The 22,912-nt window shown below is 37.4% G+C and overlaps 2 protein-coding genes across 2 annotated transcripts in view; both read right to left on the bottom strand.

Annotated features, from left to right (window-relative positions):
* Positions 1-7,360, bottom strand: part of gas6 (growth arrest-specific 6) — a 48,621-nt gene extending 41,261 nt beyond the window's left edge. Inside the window, exons 1-2 of the mRNA XM_061974713.2 lie at positions 6,884-7,360; positions 6,532-6,692 (exon numbers count right to left, since the gene is read on the bottom strand). Of these exons, the coding sequence (XP_061830697.2) occupies positions 6,532-6,692; positions 6,884-6,959 (237 nt within the window). The 5' untranslated portion in view covers positions 6,960-7,360. The remainder of the gene's footprint in view (positions 1-6,531; positions 6,693-6,883) is intronic.
* A 12,582-nt stretch (positions 7,361-19,942) lies between these two features.
* Positions 19,943-22,912, bottom strand: part of pros1 (protein S) — a 28,880-nt gene continuing 25,910 nt past the window's right edge. The window contains exon 14 of the mRNA XM_061974727.2: positions 19,943-20,494. Within this exon, the coding sequence (XP_061830711.2) occupies positions 20,313-20,494 (182 nt within the window). The 3' untranslated portion in view covers positions 19,943-20,312. The remainder of the gene's footprint in view (positions 20,495-22,912) is intronic.

Below are 22,912 nucleotides of genomic sequence, written 5' to 3'. Positions count from 1 at the left end.
ACAATGCTGGTTCTAAAATAAGAAAATAAGTCACGAGCTGCCAAAATGCCTGATTAGTGATCGGAGAGGTTTAAAGTGCACGCGGAGGCATGAGTGGCCATAAAGGGGAGCGCGTGAGAGCAGACAGTAAAGTACGGTAAACCGAGGATAAGTGAAATACACGCCACGTTGTGTAAATGGTAAATAAAAACAGAATACAATAATTTGCAAACCCTTTTCAACTTATATTCAATTGAATAGACTGCAAAGACAAGATATTTAAGGTTCGAACTGGTAAATTTTGTTATTTTTTGCAATTATTAGCTCATTTGGAATTTAATGGCTGCAACATGTTTCAAAAAAATCTGGCACAAGTGGCAAAAAAGACTGAGAAAGTTGAGGAATGCTCATCAAACACTTTATTTGGAACATCCCCCAGGTGTAATAGGGAACAGGTGGGTGCCATGATTGGGTATAAAAGCAGCTTCCGTGAAATGCTCAGTCATTCACAAACAAGGATGGGGCGAGGGTCACCACTTTGTGAACAAATACGTGAGCAAATTGTCCAACAGTTTAAAAACAACATTTCTCAACGAGCTATTGCAAGGAATTTAGGGATTTCACCATCTACGATCCGTAATATCATCAAAAGGTTCAGAGAATCTGGAGAAATTATCATTACGGACCTTGGATCCCTAAGGTGGTACTGCATCAAAAAGCGACATCAGTATGTAAAAGGATATCACCACATGGGCTCAGGAACACTTCAGAAAACCACTGTCAGTAACTACAGCTCGTCGCTACATCTGTAAGTGCAAGTCAAAACCATTTATCAACAACACCCAGAAATGCCGCCGGCTCCGCTGGGCCCCGAGCTTATCTAAGATGGACTGATGCAAAGTGGAAAAGTGTTCTGTGGTCTGACGAGTCCACATTTCAAATTGTTTTTGGAAACTGTTGATGTCGTATCCTCCGAACCAAAGAGGAAAATAACCATCCGGATTGTTGTAGGCGCAAAGTTCAAAACCCAGCATCTGTGATGGTATGGGGGTGTTTTAGTGCCCAAGGCATGGGTAACTTACACATCTGTGAAGGCACCATTAATGCTGAAAGGTACATACAGGTTTTGGAGCAACACATGTTGCCATCCAAGCAACGTCTTTTTCATGGACGCCCCTGCTTATTTCAGCAAGACAATGCCAAGTCACATTTTGCACGTGTTACAACAGCGTGGCTTCGTAGTAAAAGAGCGCGGGTACTAGACTGGCCTGCCTGTAGTCCAGACCTGTGTCCCATTGAAAATGTGTGGCGCATTATGAAGCCTAAAATATCACAACGGAGGACTGTTGAACAACTTAAGCTGTACATCAAGCAAGAATTGGAAATAATTCCACCTGAAATGTTTAAAAAATTGGTCTCCTCGGTTCTCAAACGTTTAAAGGAAAGGCCATGTAACACAGTGGTAAAAATGCCCCTGTGACACCTTTTTTGTAATGTGTTGCTGCCATTAAATTGTAAGAAAAAATTAAGATTCTCAGTTCGAACATTAAATATTTTGTCTTTGCAGTCTATTCAATTGAATATAAGATGAAAAGGATTTGCAAATCATTGTATTCTGTTTTTATTTACCATTTACACAATGTGTCAACTTCACTGGTTTTGGGTTTTGTACATACTTCACTCCTAAAGGAGGAGGAGATGACCAACACACGACTGTTTGCGTGCATTTGAAAAAGGAGTGTGAAGATTGCAGTGTCTTCCAAAAAGCCGAATTGCATAAAACTGAGACTTAGTCACGCTGACTCAATGACCGCCACAGAATCAAAACAGAAAAGAGAGAGAGAGAAATATCACGTCCTTCAAATCCCCAATGAAAATGATCTTGCCTATCAGGACTGACTGGAGCATCGTGAACCGTGAGTCAGTGTGAAACAAGTCTTCAATCACAGCACAAAAAGTAGATTTGGGTCATTAAATTGTGGCGGTCACAACATTAGGAACAATCTAAAACTGCCAATTGTGCACTAAATTTGAATGGTGATTTTGGGGCTTTGAATTGAGATTTCAATTCTGCATGCACACAAAATGTTCAGGGCCACACTAATAATAAGAACAAATTATTATTCTAGTTGTTATTTGCATTGCCTCGTTCTGTTTGAGGGAAACGTCCAATGGTTTTTCTTAGGGCTGGGCGATATATCGCGGGTTTGTCTCTGTGCGATATAGAAAATGACTATATCGTGATATTCGAGTATACGTTCTCACTCTCTCTCTCTTCTCACTCTTTGTTGTCTCCTTCTCACAGAGACATAAAACAAGCGCACCTTCTTACAAACCCCGTTTCCATATGAGTTGGGAAATTGTGTTAGATGTAAATATAAACGGAATACAATGATTTGCAAATCATTTTCAACCCATATTCAGTTGAATATGCTACAAAGACAACATATTTGATGTTCAAACTGATAAACATTTTGTTTTGTTTGCAAATAGTCATTAACTTTAGAATTTGATGCCAGCAACACGTGACAAAGAAGTTGGGAAAGGTGGCAATAAATACTGATAAAGTTGAGGAATGCTCATCAAACACTTATTTGGAACATCCCACAGGTGTGCAGGCTAATTGGGAACAGGTGGGTGCCATGATTGGGTTTAAAAACAGCTTCCCAAAAAATCCTCAGTCTTTCACAAGAAAGGATGGGGCGAGGTACACCCCTTTGTCCACAACTGCGTGAGCAAATAGTCAAACAGTTTAAGAACAACGTTTCTCAAAGTGCAATTGCAAGAAATTTAGAGATTTCAACATCTACGGTCCATAATATCATCAAAAGGTTCAGAGAATCTGGAGAAATCACTCCACGTAAGCAGCATGGCCGGAAACCAACACTGAATAACCGTGACCTTCAATCCCTCAGACGGCACTGTATCAAAAACCGACATCAATCTCTAAAGGATATCACCACATGGGCTCAGGAACACTTCAGAAAACCACTGTCACTAAATACAGTTTGTCGCTACATCTGTAAGTGCAAGTTAAAGCTCTACTATGCAAAGCGAAAGCCATTTATCAACAACACCCAGAAACGCCGCCGGCTTCTCTGGGCCCGAGATCATCTAAGATGGACTGATGCAAAGTGGAAAAGTGTTCTGTGGTTTGACGAGTCCACATTTCAAATTGTTTTTGGAAATATTTGACATTGTGTCATCCGAACCAAAGGGGAAGCGAATCATCCAGACTGTTATCGACGCAAAGTTCAAAAGCCAGCATCTGTGATAGTATGGGGGTGCATTAGTGCCCAAGGCATGGGTAACTTACACATCTGTGAAGGCACCATTAATGCTGAAAGGTACATACAGGTTTTGGAACAACATATGCTGCCATCTAAACGCCGTCTTTTTCATGGACGCCCCTGCTTATTTCAGCAAGACAATGCCAAGCCACATTTAGCACGTGTTACAACAGCGTGGCTTCGTGAAAAAAAGAGTGCGGGTACTTTCCTGGCCCGCCTGCAGTCCAGACGTGTCTCCCATCGAAAATGTGTGGCGCATTATGAAGCGTAAAATAATACAGCGGAGACCCCGGACTGTTGAACGACTGAAGCTCAACATAAAACAAGAATGGGAAAGAATTCCACTTTCAAAGCTTCAACAATTAGTTTCCTCAGTTCCCAATCGTTTATTGAGTGTTGTTAAAAGAAAAGGTGATGTAACACAGTGGTGAACATGCCCTTTCCCAACTACTTTGGCACGTGTTGCAGCCATGAAATTCTAAGTTAATTATTATTTGCAACAAAACATATAAAGTTTATTTGTTTGAACATCAAATATCTTGTCTTTGTAGTGCATTCAATTGAATATGGGTTGAAAAGGATTTGCAAATCATTGTATTCCGTTTATATTTACATCTAACACAATTTCTCAACTCATATGGAAACGGGGTTTGTAGTTCCCACTAAAACATTCACATGTTGCACAATGAGATGTAAACATGGGATCATGTGTACATTCCTGTAACTTTCTGTTTGTAAAATATATCTTTATTAGTATTTCTTTAATATAATAACATAATTTCATGATTAATATTTATAAATTAAGATTAATTTAATAAAAAATTATTTTATTTTTCACTAAAGAAGGGTTCGGTGAATGCGCATATGAAACTGGTGGGGTTCAGTACCTCCAACAAGGTTAAGAACCACTGCCCTAGTGGGACACAATTGTCAGAATACATTCACCTATTACAAACCTGGGCAAATTAAGGCTCGGGGGCCACATGCGGCTCGTTGAGCTTTTCAATCTGGCCCCGCCGGACATTCCCAATTATTTTTTTTTAGATCTTTAAGATGGAAAGTGTAGCTGCCATTATGATGTGTAGTGATGTTTTCTAATGACCGTAAGTCTTCAACTATACAAAGTATTTCAATGCTTGGAATCTGCGCTTATGAATGATATACTAGTTAGACCCACTCGACATCCATTGCATTCGGTCTCCCTAGAGGGGGGGGGTTACCCACATATGCGGTCCTCTCCAAGGTTTCTCATAGTCATTCACATCGACGTCCCACTGGGGTGAGTTTTTCCTTGCCCTTATGTGGGCTGTACCGAGGATGTCGTTGTGGCTTGTGCAGCCCTTTGAGACACTTGTGATTTAGGGCTATATAAATAAACATTGATTGATTGATTGATACTATGGTAATCTAATTAGTTGCTATGGTCATCTAATTAGTTACTATGGTCATCTAATGAGTTACTATGGTCATATAATTAGTTACTATGGTAATCTAACTAGTTACTATGGTAATCTACGTCACAGCAGCTCAGAGGAGGCACCAAGCAGTGTGGGTGGGAAGCGTTTCCACAGACGCGGAAGGAGATTTTCACAACAAAGTTCTAAAGCTTAGTGATATATAGAATAGAATAAAATACAATATAAAGTACTTTATTGATCCCTAGGGGAAATTCAGCAAATATCAGATATATCAGATTGTAGGTGGGTTTATTTTGTACCCTTCGCGTTCATATTTCACTGTCTGTTGCATTCTTGTTACGTTTCACTTGATTGCAAAATATGCACACCTGCCAACTTTTGAAATCAGAAAAACCTAGTAGCCAGGGTCCAGGGGCCGCAGGTAGGTAGGTCCAGGACAAAGTCCTGGTGGGGGGTTCAGGCTTCGCCCCCCGACGCAAAATGATTATTAGCATTCAGACAGGTTAAAATGTTGCTAAAACCATCACTTTTCTATCAGTCTATCATATATGTTGAAACTTTCAACAACTTGAAAGAATAAGATTTTTGAGAGTATTTGGTTCAAATTACACAATATAAATAAGACATGTCATTATTGATATTGCAGACATTATTGTAACAAGAAACTTCAGGTCGAAATTTTGGTTTATGAAAGAAATATAAATAAATATAAATATAAAACTTCATGACGACATTTTTCAAATTAATAAAGAGTAATAGAATAGTATGATAGTTATATGTTACTTGTTTTGAACATGTTATCGTTATCACAAATAAAAAGATATACTGTACACAGAAATTATTTTTGATTTGATTTATTGTTTATGTAATAAAAGATTTACTTAAAATTTTATGTTTTGTGAGTTTTTTTATGCTACGAACTGTACTTACCGGCGATGTAAACCGAAGGAGACATTTCCGTAATGAAAGCTGCAACACCCTTTTTAGATCCCATCATCAGCATTATCGGCAGCAAAGCAAACCAAATTCTGCCAAGGAATTTCGTTAGAGTCTATTTCTTCCGCGAGTATTTTGTAAATGTTTTCGCCTGTGGAAGCCGTATTGCATTCCCTCGCTAATTCCTCCGTGTCCGATCGAAAAATCTTGTCTGCACAAGGTGCAATTCGCGTAGTTTTCACCCTTTTTGGAACGGATCATTATTCCCGGATAGGCTTTTGAATATTCTTCACGGAATGACTGCAGTTTTCTTTTCGGTTTAAGACTCGTTTGCGATTTTTCTCCGGCTGATTCCATGATCGTTCGCTCGTTTGGAAACAATGGCAACTGGTGCCTCGTGCTTGGCAGCGGTGCTATAAATAGCCTCGCGCATGGCATTCGGAATGGCTCGATAGGAAGTTACGGGAAGCAGTGTCGATTGTCATTGTTGTTACGCGATTTCGTGAATAAAACTTAAAAAAAAATAAAAAAATTTAATTAATGAAAAACCGTATTTTTTATCACTGCAACCGTAACCCGGAATAGGTTGATGAAAACCGTACTAATTACGGGAAAACCGGAGTAGTTGGCAGGTATGAATATGTCGATCGAAATTCATATGTTGTCAATATTCGGTGTTTTATCGTTCATAGAAAAATCTAAAATTCCATTACGTTTTTTAAGGCGGTCTGTCATAACGTTTTTAGCATTCAATCAGACATTATTGTGAGGTTTTGTATTAGTGTTCCTAAAAATAGATATACGGGCCCCCAGACACATTTATTTCCTCTAAATTTGGCCCCCCGAATCAAAATAATTGACCTATTATGTTAGAAAAGCCCAAGAGTCGAGTGTTTAAATCCACTCACAGTTTCAGGGTCATTTTCAAAGATTTCTCTGGCCTCCTCCTTGGAACACTTCTCCTCCACACACTCCCTCTCCAAGTGTCCTTGCCTCGTCTCCTCGAACACTTGGTTCGCCCTCCGGTGCCTGCTGAGGAACTGGTGAGCTTCTTGCGGGGACAGGGAAACTGGACAGGACGACAATATAACAAAAAAAAAAAAGTCAATTTAAGGCACAAATGAAGGTCGGCGTGTGAGCGTGGAAGTGTCCCCTGCGTGGGAGGGCACCGTGAAGGACGCCCGCGGGTATGTTTATTTATGCCAATAAAAATGTCACCTCGCTAGCTAGCTAGCCGGCTAACATGCAGTGTTGACTTACTGGTGAGGCAGCAGCGCACCGCCAGCAGGATTAGCAAGGCGCCAAATGAGACACACTTTGTCCGCCGAACATGCATCGTGTTGCCGCTGTGTCCGCGCCGAACACCCTAAACTTTTCCCTTCCAAAAATTTTTTTTTTTTTTTTTTTTTTAACTCTTCTCTCGTCGTTGCTTCGTTAGGAAGAATGGGACGTTAGTTCCGCGGGTCTCCCAGGTACTTCTTTCCGATGATATAAAAGCACCGCTGCGGTGGTGTGTTTGGAGGTTAAACAGCCCGCATGTCTGTCGCCGTTAAGCCGCTGTTGTCCTCCTCTTTCTGCGGTTATTCGCTGCTCTCCATTGCGGTCTGCACGCTTTTATCCCGCTGTCCTCCTCCCGTGCACTTTTTGGTGTGTTGTGACGAGCACCACACGCCTTCGGAGGGGGGAGTTACCGTGTGTGTGTGTGTGTGTGTGTGTGTGTGTGTGTGTGTGTGTGTGTGTGTGTGTGTGTGTGTGTGTGTGTGTGTGTGTGTGTGTGTGTGCGTTCTTGTATTTCTACCCTTCTTGAGACATCAACAAGGAAAAGTACCTTGCATGTGAACAAGTTAGGACCAAAATACTGGAATCCGTGAACATTGCTCCAAAGTCTGGATTTTTTTTGTTGATTTAATGTGCATACAAAAGTAAATATTGACAGGTGCAAAGGCAGCAATATATGATAAAAGAAGCTAAAGAAGGACTTTGCTATTCCATCCAGAGGTGGGTAGAGTAGCCAGAAATTGTACTCAAGTAAGAGTACTGTTACTTTAGAGATTTATTACTCAAGTAAAAGTAAGGAGTAGTCACCCAAATATTTACTTGAGTAAAAGTAAAAAGTATGTTGTGAAAAAGCTACTCAAGTACTGAGTAACTGATGAGTAACATATACACACACACACATATATATATATATATATATATATATATATATATATATATATATATATATATATATATATATATATATATATATATATATATATATACACACACACACATATATATATATATATATACACACACACATATATATATATATATATATATATATATATATATATATATATATATATATATATATATATATATACATACATTGATATATACAGTATATAATTTATATTTATTTATTTTGCCGTTTTTGTTTACATGTTAAAGGTGTTTTAATGAATATACATGCATGTTTAACACATATAGATTCCTTTCTTTCATGAAAACAAGAATATAAGTTGGTGTATTACCTGTATCTGATGACTTGCATTGATTGTAATCAGACAGTAGTGATGATAATGATCGTCCACGTTTTCAAATGGAGGAGAAAAAAAGTTCCTCCTTTCTGTCTAATACCACATGAAAGTGGTTGGTTTTTGGCTTCTTATTTGTCCAGCTTCCATATTCGTTTTTATACACTTTACAAGAAATACATTGGCGGCAAACTCCGTAGCTTGCTAGCTTGTTTGTGCTGGCTTTCGGAGACTCTTATTTTGAAAGCGCAGGCGCGATGGAGCGGCACTTTTATTGTGAAGACAGGAACTGTGCAGTCAGTCTTTAGGCTTTTGACGGGATGAACGGTTGAAATAAAAAAGGGTCTTTTTTCCTTCACACTTTTGATTGATTGATTGGAACTTTTATTAGTAGATTGCACAGTACAGTACATATTTCGTACGATTGACCACTAAATGGTAACACCCGAATACGTTTTTCAACTTGTTTAAGTCAGGTCTTGTGACCCCTGGCTCTGTTTGATTGGTCCAACGTCACCAGTGACTGCATCTGATTGGTGGAACGGAGTGAACGTCACCAGTGACTGTATTTGTTGAAACGCAGGCACTATGAAGGTCTGTCTGACGGACCAAAACAAACAAAGCGTGCATTAACAGATCGATAAAAATTAGTAGCGAGTAGCGAGCTCAATGTAGATAAAAGTAGCGGAGTAAAAGTAGCGTTTCTTCTCTATAAATATACTCAAGTAAAAGTAAAAGTACGTTGCATTAAAACTACTCTTAGAAGTACAATTTATCCCAAAAGTTACTCAAGTAGATGTAACGGAGTAAATGTAGCGCGTTACTACCCACCTCTGATTCCATCCATCCATTTTCTACCGCTTATTCCCTTTGGGGTCGCGGGGGGCACTGGAGCCTATCTCAGCTACAATCGAGCGGAAGGCGGGGTACACCCTGGACAAGTCGCCACCTCATCGCAGGGCCAACACAGATAGACAGACAACATTCACACTCACATTCACACACTAGGACCAATTTAGTGTTGCCAATCAACTTATCCCCAGGTGCATGTCTTTGGAAGTGGGAGGAAGCCGGAGTACCCGGAGGGAACCCACGCAGTCACGGGGAGAACATGCAAACTCCACACAGAAAGATCCCGAGCCCGGGATTGAACCCAAGACTACTCAGGACCTTCGTATTGTGAGGCAGATGCACTAACCCCTCTTCCACCGTGCTGCTGACTTTGCTATTCATCCCTGAAAAAAACCGCCATCAACAAGGAAAAGTACCTTCCATAGGACCGAAATAATGGTCCCGATACGGAAAAACGTTGCATCTAATAGAGAGCCAAATACTAGAGTCCGTGAACATTGGCATTTTTGGAGGTCTCAAGAAGGTAACAAAGACAATGATGTGTGTGTGTGTGTGTGTGTGTGTGTATGTGTGTGTGTGTGTGTGTGTGTGTGTGGGTGTGTGGGTGTGGGTGTGTGTGTGTGTGTTCTTGTATTTCTACCCTTCTTGAGACATCAACAAGGAAAAGTACCTTGCATGTGAACAAGTTAAGACCAAAATACTAGAGTCCGTGAACATTGCTCCAAAGTCTGGATTTTTTTGTTGATTTAATGTGCATACAAAAGTAAATATTGACAGGTGCAAAGGCAGCAATATATGATAAAACAAGACGGCAGCTAAAAGACTTCCCTATTCATCCCCGAAAAAACCCACCAGACCTTTGTCATAATTTTGCCAGGTAAAATTCCGATTATTATTGTTATAATATTGCCCAAATCTTTAAGTTTTCTTATAAAATTGTGACTTTTGTTGCGTCGCGAGTCTTTTTATAAAATTGCCAAAATGTTAAGCTTTTCTTGTAAAATTGCGACTGTTATTGAGTAAAATTCCAGCTTTTATCATTATATTGCACAAATGTTCCGTTTTTCTTGTAAAATGTTGATTTGCGTTGAGTAAAATTGCGACTTTTATTATATTACTAGAGGTAGGCATTTTTCGGAGGTCTGAAGAAGGTAACAAATACAAGAATGTGTGTGTGTGTGTGTTCTTGTATTTCTACCCTTCTAAGAGACATCAACAAGGAAAAGTACCTTGCATGTGAACAAGTTAGGACCAAATACTGGAGTCCGTGAACATTGCTCCAATGTCAGTATTTTTTTGTTGATTTAGTGTGCATACAAAAGTAAACATTGACAGATGCAAAGGCAGCAATATATGATAAAATACGCTAAAGAAGGACTTCCCTATTCCATCCATCAATCCATTTTCTACCGCTCCATCCATCCATTTCCTACCGCTTGTCCCTTTCGGGGGTGCTGGAGCCTATTCATCCCCGGAAAAACCCGCCATCAACAAGGAAAAGTACATTCCATAGGACCAAAATAATGGTCCCGATACGGAAAACCGTTGCATCTAATAGAGAGCCAAATACTAGAGTCCGTGAACATTGCTCCAAAGTCAGTATTTTTTTGTTGATTTAATGTGCATACAATAGTAAACATTGACAGGTGCAAAGGCAGCAATATATGATAAAACCAGACGGCAGCTAAAAGACTTCCCTATTCATCCCCGAAAAAACCCACCAGACCTTTGTCATAATTTTGCCAAGTAAAATTCCGATTATTATTATTATAATATTGCCCAAATTTTTAAGTTTACTTATAAAATTGTGACTTTTGTTGCGTCGTGAGTCTTTTTATAAAATTGCCAAAATGTTGAGCTTTTGTTGTAAAATTGCGACTGTTATTGAGTAAAATTCCAGCTTTCATCATTATATTGCACAAATGTTCCGTTTTTCTTGTAAAATGTTGATTTGCGTTGAGTACAATTACGACTTTTATTATATTACTAGAGGTAGGCATTTTTCGGAGGTCTCAAGAAGGTAACAAATACAAGAATGTGTGTGTGTCTTCTTGTATTTCTACCCTTCTTGAGACATCAACAAGGAAAAGTACCTTGCAAGTGAACAAGTTAGAACCAAATACTGGAGTCCGTGAACATTGCTCCAATGTCAGTATTTTTTGTTGATTTAGTGTGCATACAAAAGTAAACATTGACAGATGCAAAGGCAGCAATATATGATAAAATACGCTAAAGAAGGACTTCCCTATTCCATCCATCAATCCATTTTCTACCGCTCCATCCATCCATTTCCTACCGCTTGTCCCTTTCGGGGGTTCTGGAGCCTATTCATCCCCGGAAAAACCCGCCATCAACAAGGAAAAGTACCTTCCATAGGACCGAAATAATGGTCCCGATACGGAAAACCGTTGCATCTAATAGAGAGCCAAATACTAGAGTCCGGGAACATTGCTCCAAAGTCAGTATTTTTTTGTTGCTTTAATGTGCATACAAAAGTAAACATTGACAGGTGCAAAGGCAGCAATATATGATAAAACCAGACGGCAGCTAAAGAAAGACTTCCCTATTCATCCCTGAAAAAACCCGCCAGGTGAACAGCTGACTTTTGTCATAATTTTGCCAAGTAAAATTCAGATTATTTTTATAATATTGCCAACATTTTTAAGTTTTCTTATAAAAGTGTGACTTTTGTCAAGGAAAATTACAACTCTTTTCATAAAATTGCCAAAATGTTAAGCTTTTCTTGTAAAATTGCGACTGTTATTGAGTAAAATTCCAACTTTTATCATTATATTGCACAAATGTTCCGTTTCTCTTGTAAAATGTTGACTTGCGTTGAGTAAAATTACGACTTTTATCGTAATACTAGAGGTAGGCATTTTTGGAGGTCTCAAGAAGGTAACAAATACAATGATGTGTGTGTGTGTGTGTGTGTGTGTGTGTGTGTGTGTGTGTGTGTGTGTGTGTGTGTGTGTGTGTGTGTGTGTGTGTGCACGTTCTTGTATTTTCTACCCTTCTTGAGACATCAACAAGGAAAAGTACCTTGCATGTGAACAAGTTAGGACCAAAATACTGGAGTCCGTGAACATTGCTCCAAAGTCAGGATTTTTTGTTGATTCAATGTGCATAGAAAAGTAAACATTGACAGGTGCAAAGGCAGCAATATATGATAAAACAAGCTAAAGAAGGACTTTGCTATTCATCCCTGAAAAAACCCGCCATCAACAAGGAAAAGTACCTTCCATAGGACCGAAATAATGGTCCCGATACGGAAAACCGTTGCATCTAATAGAGAGCCAAATACTAGAGTCCGTGAACATTGCTCCAAAGTCAGTATTTTTTTTGTTGCTTTAATGTGCATACAAAAGTAATGGAGAGCCAAATACTAGAGTCCGTGAACATTGCTCCAAAGTCAGTATTTTTTTGTTGCTTTAATGTGCATACAAAAGTAATGGAGAGCCAAATACTAGAGTCCGTGAACATTGCTCCAAAGTCAGTATTTTTTTGTTGCTTTAATGTGCATACAAAAGTAAACATTGACAGGTGCAAAGGCAGCAATATATGATAAAACCAGACGGCAGCTAAAGAAAGACTTCCCTATTCATCCCCGAAAAAACCCGCCAGGTGAATGTTCCGTTTCTCTTGTAAAATGTTGACTTGTGTTGAGTAAAATTACGACTTTTATCTTAATACTAGAGGTAGGCATTTTTGGAGGTCTCAAGAAGGTAACAAATACAATGATGTGTGTGTGTGTGTGTGTGTGTGTGTGTGTGTGTGTGTGTGTGTGTGTGTGTGTGTGTGTGTGTGTGTGTGTGTTCTTGTATTTCTACCCTTCTTGAGACATCAACAAGGAAAAGTACCTTGCATGTGAACAAATTAGAACCAAAATGCTATAGTCCGTGAACATTGCTCCAAAGTCTGGATTTTTTTGTTGATTTAATGTGCATACAAAAGTAAATATTGACAGGTGCAAAGGCAGCAATATATGATAAAACAAGCTAAAGAAGGACTTTGCTATTCCATCCATCCATTTTCTACCGCTTATTCCCTTTGGGGTCGCGGGGGGCACTGGAGCCTATCTCAGCTACAATCGAGCGGAAGGCGGGGTAGACCCTGGACAAGTCGTCACCTCATCGCAGGGCCAACACAGATAGACAGACAACATTCACACTCACATTCACACACTAGGACCAATTTAGTGTTGCCAATCAACTTATCCCCAGGTGCATGTCTTTGGAAGTGGGAGGAAGCCGGAGTACCCGGAGGGAACCCACGCAGTCACGGGGAGAACATGCAAACTCCACACAGAAAGATCCCGAGCCCGGGATTGAACCCAAGACTACTCAGGACCTTCGTATTGTGAGGCAGATGCACTAACCCCTCTACCACCGTGCTGCCGACTTTGCTATTCATCCCTGAAAAAAACCGCCATCAACAAGGAAAAGTACCTTCCATAGGACCGAAATAATGGTCCCGATACGGAAAACCATTGCATCTAATGGAGAGCCAAATACTAGAGTCCGTGAACATTGCTCCAAAGTCAGTATTTTTTTTGTTGCTTTAATGTGCATACAAAAGTAATGGAGAGCCAAATACTAGAGTCTGTGAACATTGCTCCAAAGTCAGTATTTTTTTGTTGCTTTAATGTGCATACAAAAGTAAACATTGACAGGTGCAAAGGCAGAAATATATGATAAAACCAGACGGCAGCTAAAGAAAGACTTCCCTATTCATCCCTGAAAAAACCCGCCAGGTGAATGTTCCGTTTCTCTTGTAAAATGTTGACTTGCGTTGAGTAAAATTACGACTTTTATCGTAATACTAGAGGTAGGCATTTTTGGAGGTCTCAAGAAGGTAACAAATACAATTATGTGTGTGTGTGTGTGTGTGTGTGTGTGTGTGTGTGTGTGTGTGTGTGTGTGTGTGTGTTCTTGTATTTCTACCCTTCTTGAGACATCAACAAGGAAAAGTACCTTGCATGTGAACAAGTTAGAACCAAAATGCTAGAGTCCGTGAACATTGCTCCAAAGTCTGGATTTTTTTGTTGATTTAATGTGCATACAAAAGTAAATATTGACAGGTGCAAAAGCAGCAATATATGATAAAACAAGACGGCAGCTAAAAGACTTCCCTATTCATCCCCGAAAAAACCCACCAGACCTTTGTCATAATTTTGCCAAGTATTATTATTATTATAATATTGCCCAAAATGGCCCTGCGATGAGGTGGCGACTTGTCCAGGGTGTACCCCGCCTTCCGCCCGATTGTAGCTGAGATAGGCTGCAGCGCCTCCCGCGACCCCGAAGGGATTAAGCGGTAGAAAAATGGATGGATGGATGGATGTATGGATATTGCCCAAATTTTTGAGTTTTCTTATAAAATTGTGACTTTTGTTGCGTCGTGAGTTTTTTTTTATAAAATTGCAATAATGTTAGGCTTTTCTTGTAAAATTGCGACTGTTATTGAGTAAAATTCCAGCTTTTATCATTATATTGCACAAATGTTCCCTTTTTCTTGTAAAATGTTGATTTGCGTTGAGTACAATTACGACTTTTATTATATTACTAGAGGTAGGCATTTTTCGGAGGTCTCAAGAAGGTAACAAATACAAGAATGTGTGTGTGTGTGTGTTCTTGTATTTCTACCCTTCTTGAGACATCAACAAGGAAAAGTATCTTGCATGTGAACAAGTTAGGACCAAATACTGGAGTCCGTGAACATTGCTCCAATGTCAGTATTTTTTGTTAATTCAGTGTGCATACAAAAGTAAACATTGACAGATGCAAAGGCAGCAATATATGATAAAATACGCTAAAGAAGGACTTCCCTATTCCATCCATCCATCCATTTTCTACCGCTCCATCCATCCATTTTCTACCGCTCCATCCATCCATTTTCTACCGCTTGTCCCTTTCGGGGGGTGCTGGAGCCTATTCATCCCCGAAAAAACCCGCCATCAACAAGGAAAAGTACCTTCCATAGGACCAAAATAATGGTCCCGATACGGAAAACCATTGTATCTAATAGAGAGCCAAATACTAGAGTCCGTGAACATTGCTCCAAAGTCAGTATTTTTTTGTTGCTTTAATGTGCATACAAAAGTAAACATTGACAGGTGCAAAGGCAGCAATATATGATAAAACCAGACGGCAGCTAAAGAAAGACTTCCCTATTCATCCCTGAAAAAACCCGCCAGGTGAATGTTCCGTTTCTCTTGTAAAATGTTGACTTGTGTTGAGTAAAATTACGACTTTTATCGTAATACTAGAGGTAGGCATTTTTGGAAGTCTCAAGAAGGTAACAAATACAATGATGTGTGTGTGTGTGTGTGTGTGTGTGTGTGTGTGTGTGTGTGTGTGTGTGTGTGTGTGTGTGTGTGTGTGTGTGTGTGTGTGTGCGTTCTTGTATTTCTACCCTTCTTGAGACATCAACAAGGAAAAGTACCTTGCAATATGAACAAGTTAGGACCAAAATACTAGAGTCCGTGAACATTGCTCCAAAGTCTGGATTTTTTTTGTTGATTTAATGTGCATACAAAAGTAAATATTGACAGGTGCAAAGGCAGCAATATATGATAAAACAAGCTAAAGAAGGACTTTGCTATTCATCCCTGAAAAAACCCGCCATCAACAAGGAAAAGTACCTTCCATAGGACCGAAATAATGGTCCCGATACGGAAAACCGTTGCATCTAATAGAGAGCCAAATACTAGAGTCCGTGAACATTGCTCCAAAGTCAGTATTTTTTTGTTGCTTTAATGTGCATACAAAAGTAACGGAGAGCCAAATACTAGAGTCCATGAACATTGCTCCAAAGTCAGTATTTTTTTGTTGCTTTAATGTGCATACAAAAGTAAACATTGACAGGTGCAAAGGCAGCAATATATGATAAAACCAGACGGCAGCTAAAGAAAGACTTCCCTATTCATCCCTGAAAAAACCCGCCAGGTGAACAGCTGACTTTTGTCATAATTTTGCCAAGTAAAATTCAGATTATTATTATAATATTGCCAAAAATTTTAAGTTTTCTTATAAAAGTGTGACTTTTGTCAAGTAAAATTACAACTCTTTTCATAAAATTGCCAAAATGTTAAGCTTTTCTTGTAAAATTGCGACTGTTATTGAGTAAAATTCCAACCTTTGTCATTATATTGGTCTCAAGAAGGTGACAAATACAAGAATGTGTGTGTGTGTGTGTGTGTGTGTGTGTGTGTGTGTGTGTGTGTGTGTGTGTGTGTGTGTGTGTGTGTGTGTGTGTGTGTGAGTGCGTGCGTGCGTGCGTGCGTGCGTGCGTGCGTGCGTGCGTAAAAGCACCATGAGTTTGTTTAATGCAGCCGTCCTTGTCTGCATGTTTTCCTCACCTTCACTTCTCCAGGGCCATTCCTGGCTAAATTGGGCCCTGAAGCAGAATTGAGCCCAACACCCATGAAATTATTTTTGTACTATTTGGCTATTTTTTTTATTTACATTTTCTTTACATGTTATTATTTTAAAAAAACAACAACAACAACAACAACAACTAATATTACTATTCATATTATTGTAAAATTATAAAATAAAAATAAACAAATACATAAAAAAAGAGGTAGTAATGGATAAATAAAATTTCCGACAACCACATGGATGATTAATGGAGTCCATGGTAACTTTGTAATTTTTGCAGGATTTTTTATTTATTTTAAATTACATTTTTTAAATTGTATTTTTATTTTTATTTTATAAAGATATATTATTATTATTATAATAGAGTATTAAACCATTTATTTTTTATTAAAAAAATATGTTATAAAACTATTGTTATTATACAACTATATTAAATAAATAAATAAAAAAGAGGTATTAATGGTATAGTAAAATTCCCTATGAAAAAAACATATAGATAATTAATTGTACTTCCTGTAGGAATTTTCTTTGAAATTTATTATTTTTTTCTTCTTCTTTTTATAAATGAATTATTTTATTTTATTTTATAAAATTATTATTATTATAAATTCTAAAACTATTTTGTCATTTTTTTATTAAAATATTTTATAAAACTTATTACCAGTTCCATCCATACATTTTTTAAATCATTACTAGTATTATCATTATACAATTATTTTTCTAATATTTGGCTATGTTTACACTGCTCACCAAATCAGATTTGGTTTGCCCCCAAGTGACACGGATCCGATTTTTTTTTTTGCTCCAAAGGGCTTCAAATCTTATCTTTTTGCAGGTAGTCTGAATCCGATTGGAATCAAATATTTTCAAATGCCACCGGAAAGTGACTTTTGCGTCATCTTTGGGGCGAGCTACGTCACTTTTAAGTTGGTTCCGAGTGTCAGAACCCGTGAGTTTTAGGTGTAACTGGACAAAAAGAGCTACGGAGCTATCCTAAAACGTAAGCATGCTTACATTAAAATGCTAACACTTAGCATGTGTGCAAACGATGGCATGCTAACAGTTAGCATGTCTCACATTTCAAGTAGCACGGCTATAAGGGATATGGCTACGGAAATTATGAAAAAAGAGTAAAATCTTATGAAAAAGTTAGCATGCTTTTGTTTACATGCTAACAGTTAATAAGTGTCACATACAAAGTTATATGACTCTGTGGTAAACAGTAGCAAAACTAGCTCAAAAAGTTAGCATGCTAATTTTAGCATGCTAGCAAGATAATGTCAGCATGCTAACAGTTAGCTTGTGTCACAAAGCACATTTCTGGTGCATCACTTGTCAATAGTGCGCAAATAATAGGCCATATGTACTATATGAACATACAGTACATTTTGATTCCGAAGAAATAGTGTTTGTAACGATTTCTGTACCTCCTCTACATAACAGCCATAAAAAGATTAGAACCCTCCCAAATATATGACACTATGTATATCCATTCATACGTTTTATTGAATTATATTTGAATTGAATTGAATTATATTTATATAGCACTTTTCTCAAGTGACTCAAAGCGCTTTTACATAGTGAAACCCAATATCTAAGTTACATTTAAACCAGTGTGGGTGGCACTGGGAGCAGGTGGGTAAAGTGTCTTGCCCAAGGACACAACAGCAGTGACTAGAAAGAGGGAATCGAACCTGGAACCCTCAAGTTTCTGGCACGGCCACTCTACCAACCGAGCTATGCCTCCCCAAAAAAAGAAAAAGAAAAAAAAGTCAAAATTAAGTATTTTATTGACATACCTTTTATTATTTTCATTTATTTACACGTTAAAAAAAACAATTTCTAAGGTCTGGCGACTTATTTTATTTTGTAGTAGTAGCAGTGACTTCCTTGTTCTTTTACGGAATCCGGTCAATTTTGTTTGTTTTTACTTTATCAAACTGTGCATAGAAGTGACGTCGAGGCCACATTGGGACCACATTGGGGCCTGTGCACCTTTATACTGGAGTCGGGATAAAGATCCCATTTTACTTGCTGTGTAAACAGTCAACTGGAAAGAAAAATCTGATTTCGAAAATAAGAATTTTATTAAGTGAAGTGAAGTGAATTGAATTACATTTATATAGCGCTTTTTCTCAAGTGACTCAAAGCGCTTTACATAGGCTGTGGGATCACAGTCTGGAGCGAATCCTGAACTGAATCGCAAGATGGATCACATCATGGAAAAGCTGGTTGAAAGGGAAAAATTGGATATGAGGGCCGGCATGGAATAGAACAGACAAGCCATTGTAATGTCTGCTCGCGGAAAAACAAAATCCTAATTTACGATTTGACTCCCTCGAATGACCTTGATGCAACAACAGGAGCAGGCTATTCTGAAAACACCCCCCGAGGACTCCTCAATGATGGACGCTTTTGACCTCCCTCCCTCCTCATCGACACCTGGAGTCGAACTTTTGCTTGCATGCAGAACGGCCCCAGGCCTATGGATACTACATCAACACACCCAAGACAATGGGCATATACACACCCCCACACACCCCCACCGCTTGATTCCCCTTCGGGGTGATGGACGGCTGGCAGCGCTTTATAGCAGCAGTTGACCTCCAGGGGTCCAACCCCCCCACCCCCCGTTGCGAGTTGTCGTGATTATATGTAACATGTTTATGTGTGCATGGCATGGAGGTTTTTTCCCACTCCAGACTGGGCCCCCTAAGGAGCCCAGTATAGATTGTAATTTTTTTTTTTTTACTCATCTTTTTCCCCAGCGTTTTACCTTTTTCCCCATCTTTTACAGGGCGCCTTGTGGCAACCCATCAGCGTTTCCTGTTCTGTAACTCTGTACACTGTCTGTTTGTCTAATCTTGAACGGGTTTGTGCTGAAAACAAAGCTTCGTTGTACTTGTGCAATGACAATAAAGTCCTATCCTATCGGGAAAAAAAAAACATTTTAGCTTTTGTGTTACAGGTGATAAAGAAATGAGTGTAATATCTAATACACCTCATTAATATAAACTTCCTTTATTTTTTAGAACATGTAATAAGGCCAATAAAATATCTAATAAAAAATGTAATAAGGCCAATAAAATATGTAATAAGGCCAATAAAATGATATATAACAATATACAATAACAAGGCCAATAAAAAAACTACTTGTGTGCCAAAAATGGCCCTCGGGCCGCACTTTGGACACCATCATGTTTTGGAGTAATATGAATGGCAAACCATTAATGCATCCATTTTCTCTCCAGCAGATCAGTAAATAATTTTTCTTACGAAATAACTAAAAGAATGAAACAAATAACTTTGTTACTTCAAGATTGCATCATCATTGAGTTGAATGTTTACCTTCTATGTCCTGGCTGGGAATCGAACCATGTGCGCTGGAACAAAATCATTTGATTGAGCCAGTCTTGGCCTGTGAGTGGAGCACTTGACTCCTCTGGTTTGGATGTCTTACTTGTTGCTGGCTCATATTGTCCGCCGTCTGACCGCTGATTGGTCAGCATTTTATTGTGATTTATTGCAATGGTTTATTGTAAAAAACAAAACATCATGGCGCATCATCTTCATAGCGTATTTTTAATTTCAAATCATTTCTCTGTACAAGGATGATTGCACCATGATGATAGAGGTCAGGCTCCAGGTGCTGGGACCCAAACATTGCTCAACATCATGCGTGCCAAAAAAGCGCTGCTGTTTTCCCAAAATTTCTTGGAATTTCTCGGTAGCAAGAAAAGTGCTGCAACTACATCATTCCGGCAAACAAGCCGTCGTGGTTCCTCGCTACAAGTAATCAGAACAAAATGTAGGACAGATACATTGTAAGAATGTAAAACATATATCTAACATCTTGTCTCCGGTCTCCCTCCTCATCTTCCCTCAAATCCCGTGTCCTACATTTCAGGAGGACACTGCTGCGCGTGGCGGGGGTCACGCTCCATATGGGTGAGGGGCGTCAGTCTCTGGGGGTGAATTGGGAGGACAGGAATGGGACTTGATACTGTTGTGTTTGCTCAGGGCCTCGTCGAAGTCCAACATCTGGCCGTTGACGGAGATGCTCATGCAGCCGTGATAGAAGGCCGTCACCGGGGTGGCAGATAACGGGACGTCATCTGAGAGCGAGAGAGACATGGTGACAGTTTTACTAAAACATGATGCATGTTGTATGTACTGTACTGTGGTTATGTATGCAGACATTATGACACTACTATGTCCTGTTGTCCAATATTGTTTCACTGTAGAATTAACAGATAGCAATGTTTATTTTATTTATATTTTTTCTCCTTCTTTAATTTTATACCACATTATTATTATTGTCATTACAAATAATAATACTATTTTTGTATTATTTAAAAATAAACTAATATTATAAAATTATAAAATTAAAATAAACTAATAAAAAAGAGGTAGTAATGCTATAATAAAATTCCCAATGGGAAAACCATATGGATAATTAATGGAGTCCAGGGTAACTTTGTAATTTTTGCAGGATTTTGTTTTTCAATTTAAATTACATTTTTATTTTGTATTCTTTTTTTAAATTTAATAATTTTATTTTATAAAAAAAACTATTATTATTATGAATTATAAAACCTTTTTTTTTAATTAAAAACATATTTTATAAAACTATTATTATAAAATTATATTAAAAAACAAATAAAAAAGAGGTAGTAATGGTGTAGTAAAATATCCTATGGGAAAACCCTATGGATAATTAATTGTACTTCCTGCAGGAATTTTCTTTAAATTGTTGTTCTTTTTATAATTGAATTATTTATATTTTATACAATTATTATCATAAATTATAAAACTATATATTTTTAAATCAAAATATTTTATGAAACTTATTACTAAAGTTAAAGTATCAATGATTGTCACACTAGTTCCATCCATCCATTTTTGTATCATTACTACAATTATTATACAATTAACCAAAAAAATAAACAAATACATAATATTGTTTCACTGTAGTTCATTAAGAGATAGTAATGTTTATTTTCTTTTTATTTCATTTAAAAATGTTCTCCTTCCTTAATTTATTTTTTATTTAATTTTATACTATATTATCATTATTACAAATAATAATACTATTTTTTATTATTAAAAAAAACACCTAATGTTACTATTAATATTATTATTATAAAATTAAAATAAACAAATACATAAAAAAAGAGGTAGTAATTGTTTAATAAAATTCCCTACAAGAAAACCCCGAAAGGGACAAGCGGTACAAAATGGGTGGATGGATGGATGGATGGAAAACCATATGGATGATAAATGGAGTCCATGATAAATTCGTACTTCCTGCAGGAATTTTATTTTAATTCAATGTATTTTTTCTTCTTCTTTTAGTATATTTTATTTTATAAAACATTATTATTATAAATGATAAAACATTTTATTTTTTAATTAAAAATTATTTTATTAAAGTGTTATTATTATAAAATGATTAAAAAAAAGAAAAAGAAAAAAAAGAGGTAATTATGGTCTAATGAAATTCCCTATGGGAAAACCATATGGATAATAAATGGAGTCCATGGTAACTTTGTACTTCCTGTAGGAATTTTCTTTCAATGAAATTTATTTTGTATTCTTCTTTTTTAATTCATTTTTAAATTTTATAAATTGTATTAATAAACAATTTATAAAAGTATTATTATTTTAAAATTATTTAAAACAAAAAATAAACAAATGGAAAAAAAGGAGGTAGTAATGTTATAATAAAATTCCCTATGGGAAAACCAAATGGATAATAATGGAGTCCATTGTAACTTTGTACATGCTATATTTCCCAGAAAGGCATTGAGTGGAAGCAGGCAATAACAATATTTGAAAACGTGTTACATTTAGTACCTTTAAAAAAAACAACTTTAATAATTATTTGGAGTGCATGAGAAAGTGGAAATAAAACACAGCCACACTGCAAAAAACTAAACTGTATATTTTGTGTTAAAAAATTGGCTGCTCAGTCATAAAAATGTAACAGTAAAATTTACGGTGAATTTACTGTAAATTGAAAAAGGGTACCGATGTTATTTTTACTCTAAAATTGTGGTGACAGAGCTGCCCGATTAATTTTTTTTACTATAAAATGTACTGTAACACAACCAGTGTTGTAACAACACAAAGAAGCAGTTGAATTGTGCAACCAACATTTTTTTAAAGTAATTGTAGACAAACTGCTAAATGCTGATTATTCCTGATACTGCAAATGCATCTATTGACACTTTGTGCATGTAAAAAATAATTCCCATCAGAAGGTTGCCTACAGTCACAACTGTTAAGTCGATTACCGGTAATATGTTTTTTTGATATATCCCAAGTTAGAGACAGTTATTTTTGTTTGTAGGCCACACACCTAATGACTAGTGGTGTCTTTATCCGATAATGATATCGAATATAGCTGCGATAATAGCAAAAAAACAAGTATCAGATGATATCGGCTTGCATCTCAAACCTCTAAATGTCCTCCAATAAGCACACAATTGCTAGTATTTTAGTCAAATCATTTACAAAAGGTAAACATGCTA

Source organism: Nerophis lumbriciformis, linkage group LG15 (genome assembly GCF_033978685.3).
Source record: "Nerophis lumbriciformis linkage group LG15, RoL_Nlum_v2.1, whole genome shotgun sequence".
NCBI lineage: Eukaryota > Metazoa > Chordata > Actinopteri > Syngnathiformes > Syngnathidae > Nerophis > Nerophis lumbriciformis.
This window is presented reverse-complemented; position numbering and strand designations above follow the sequence as displayed.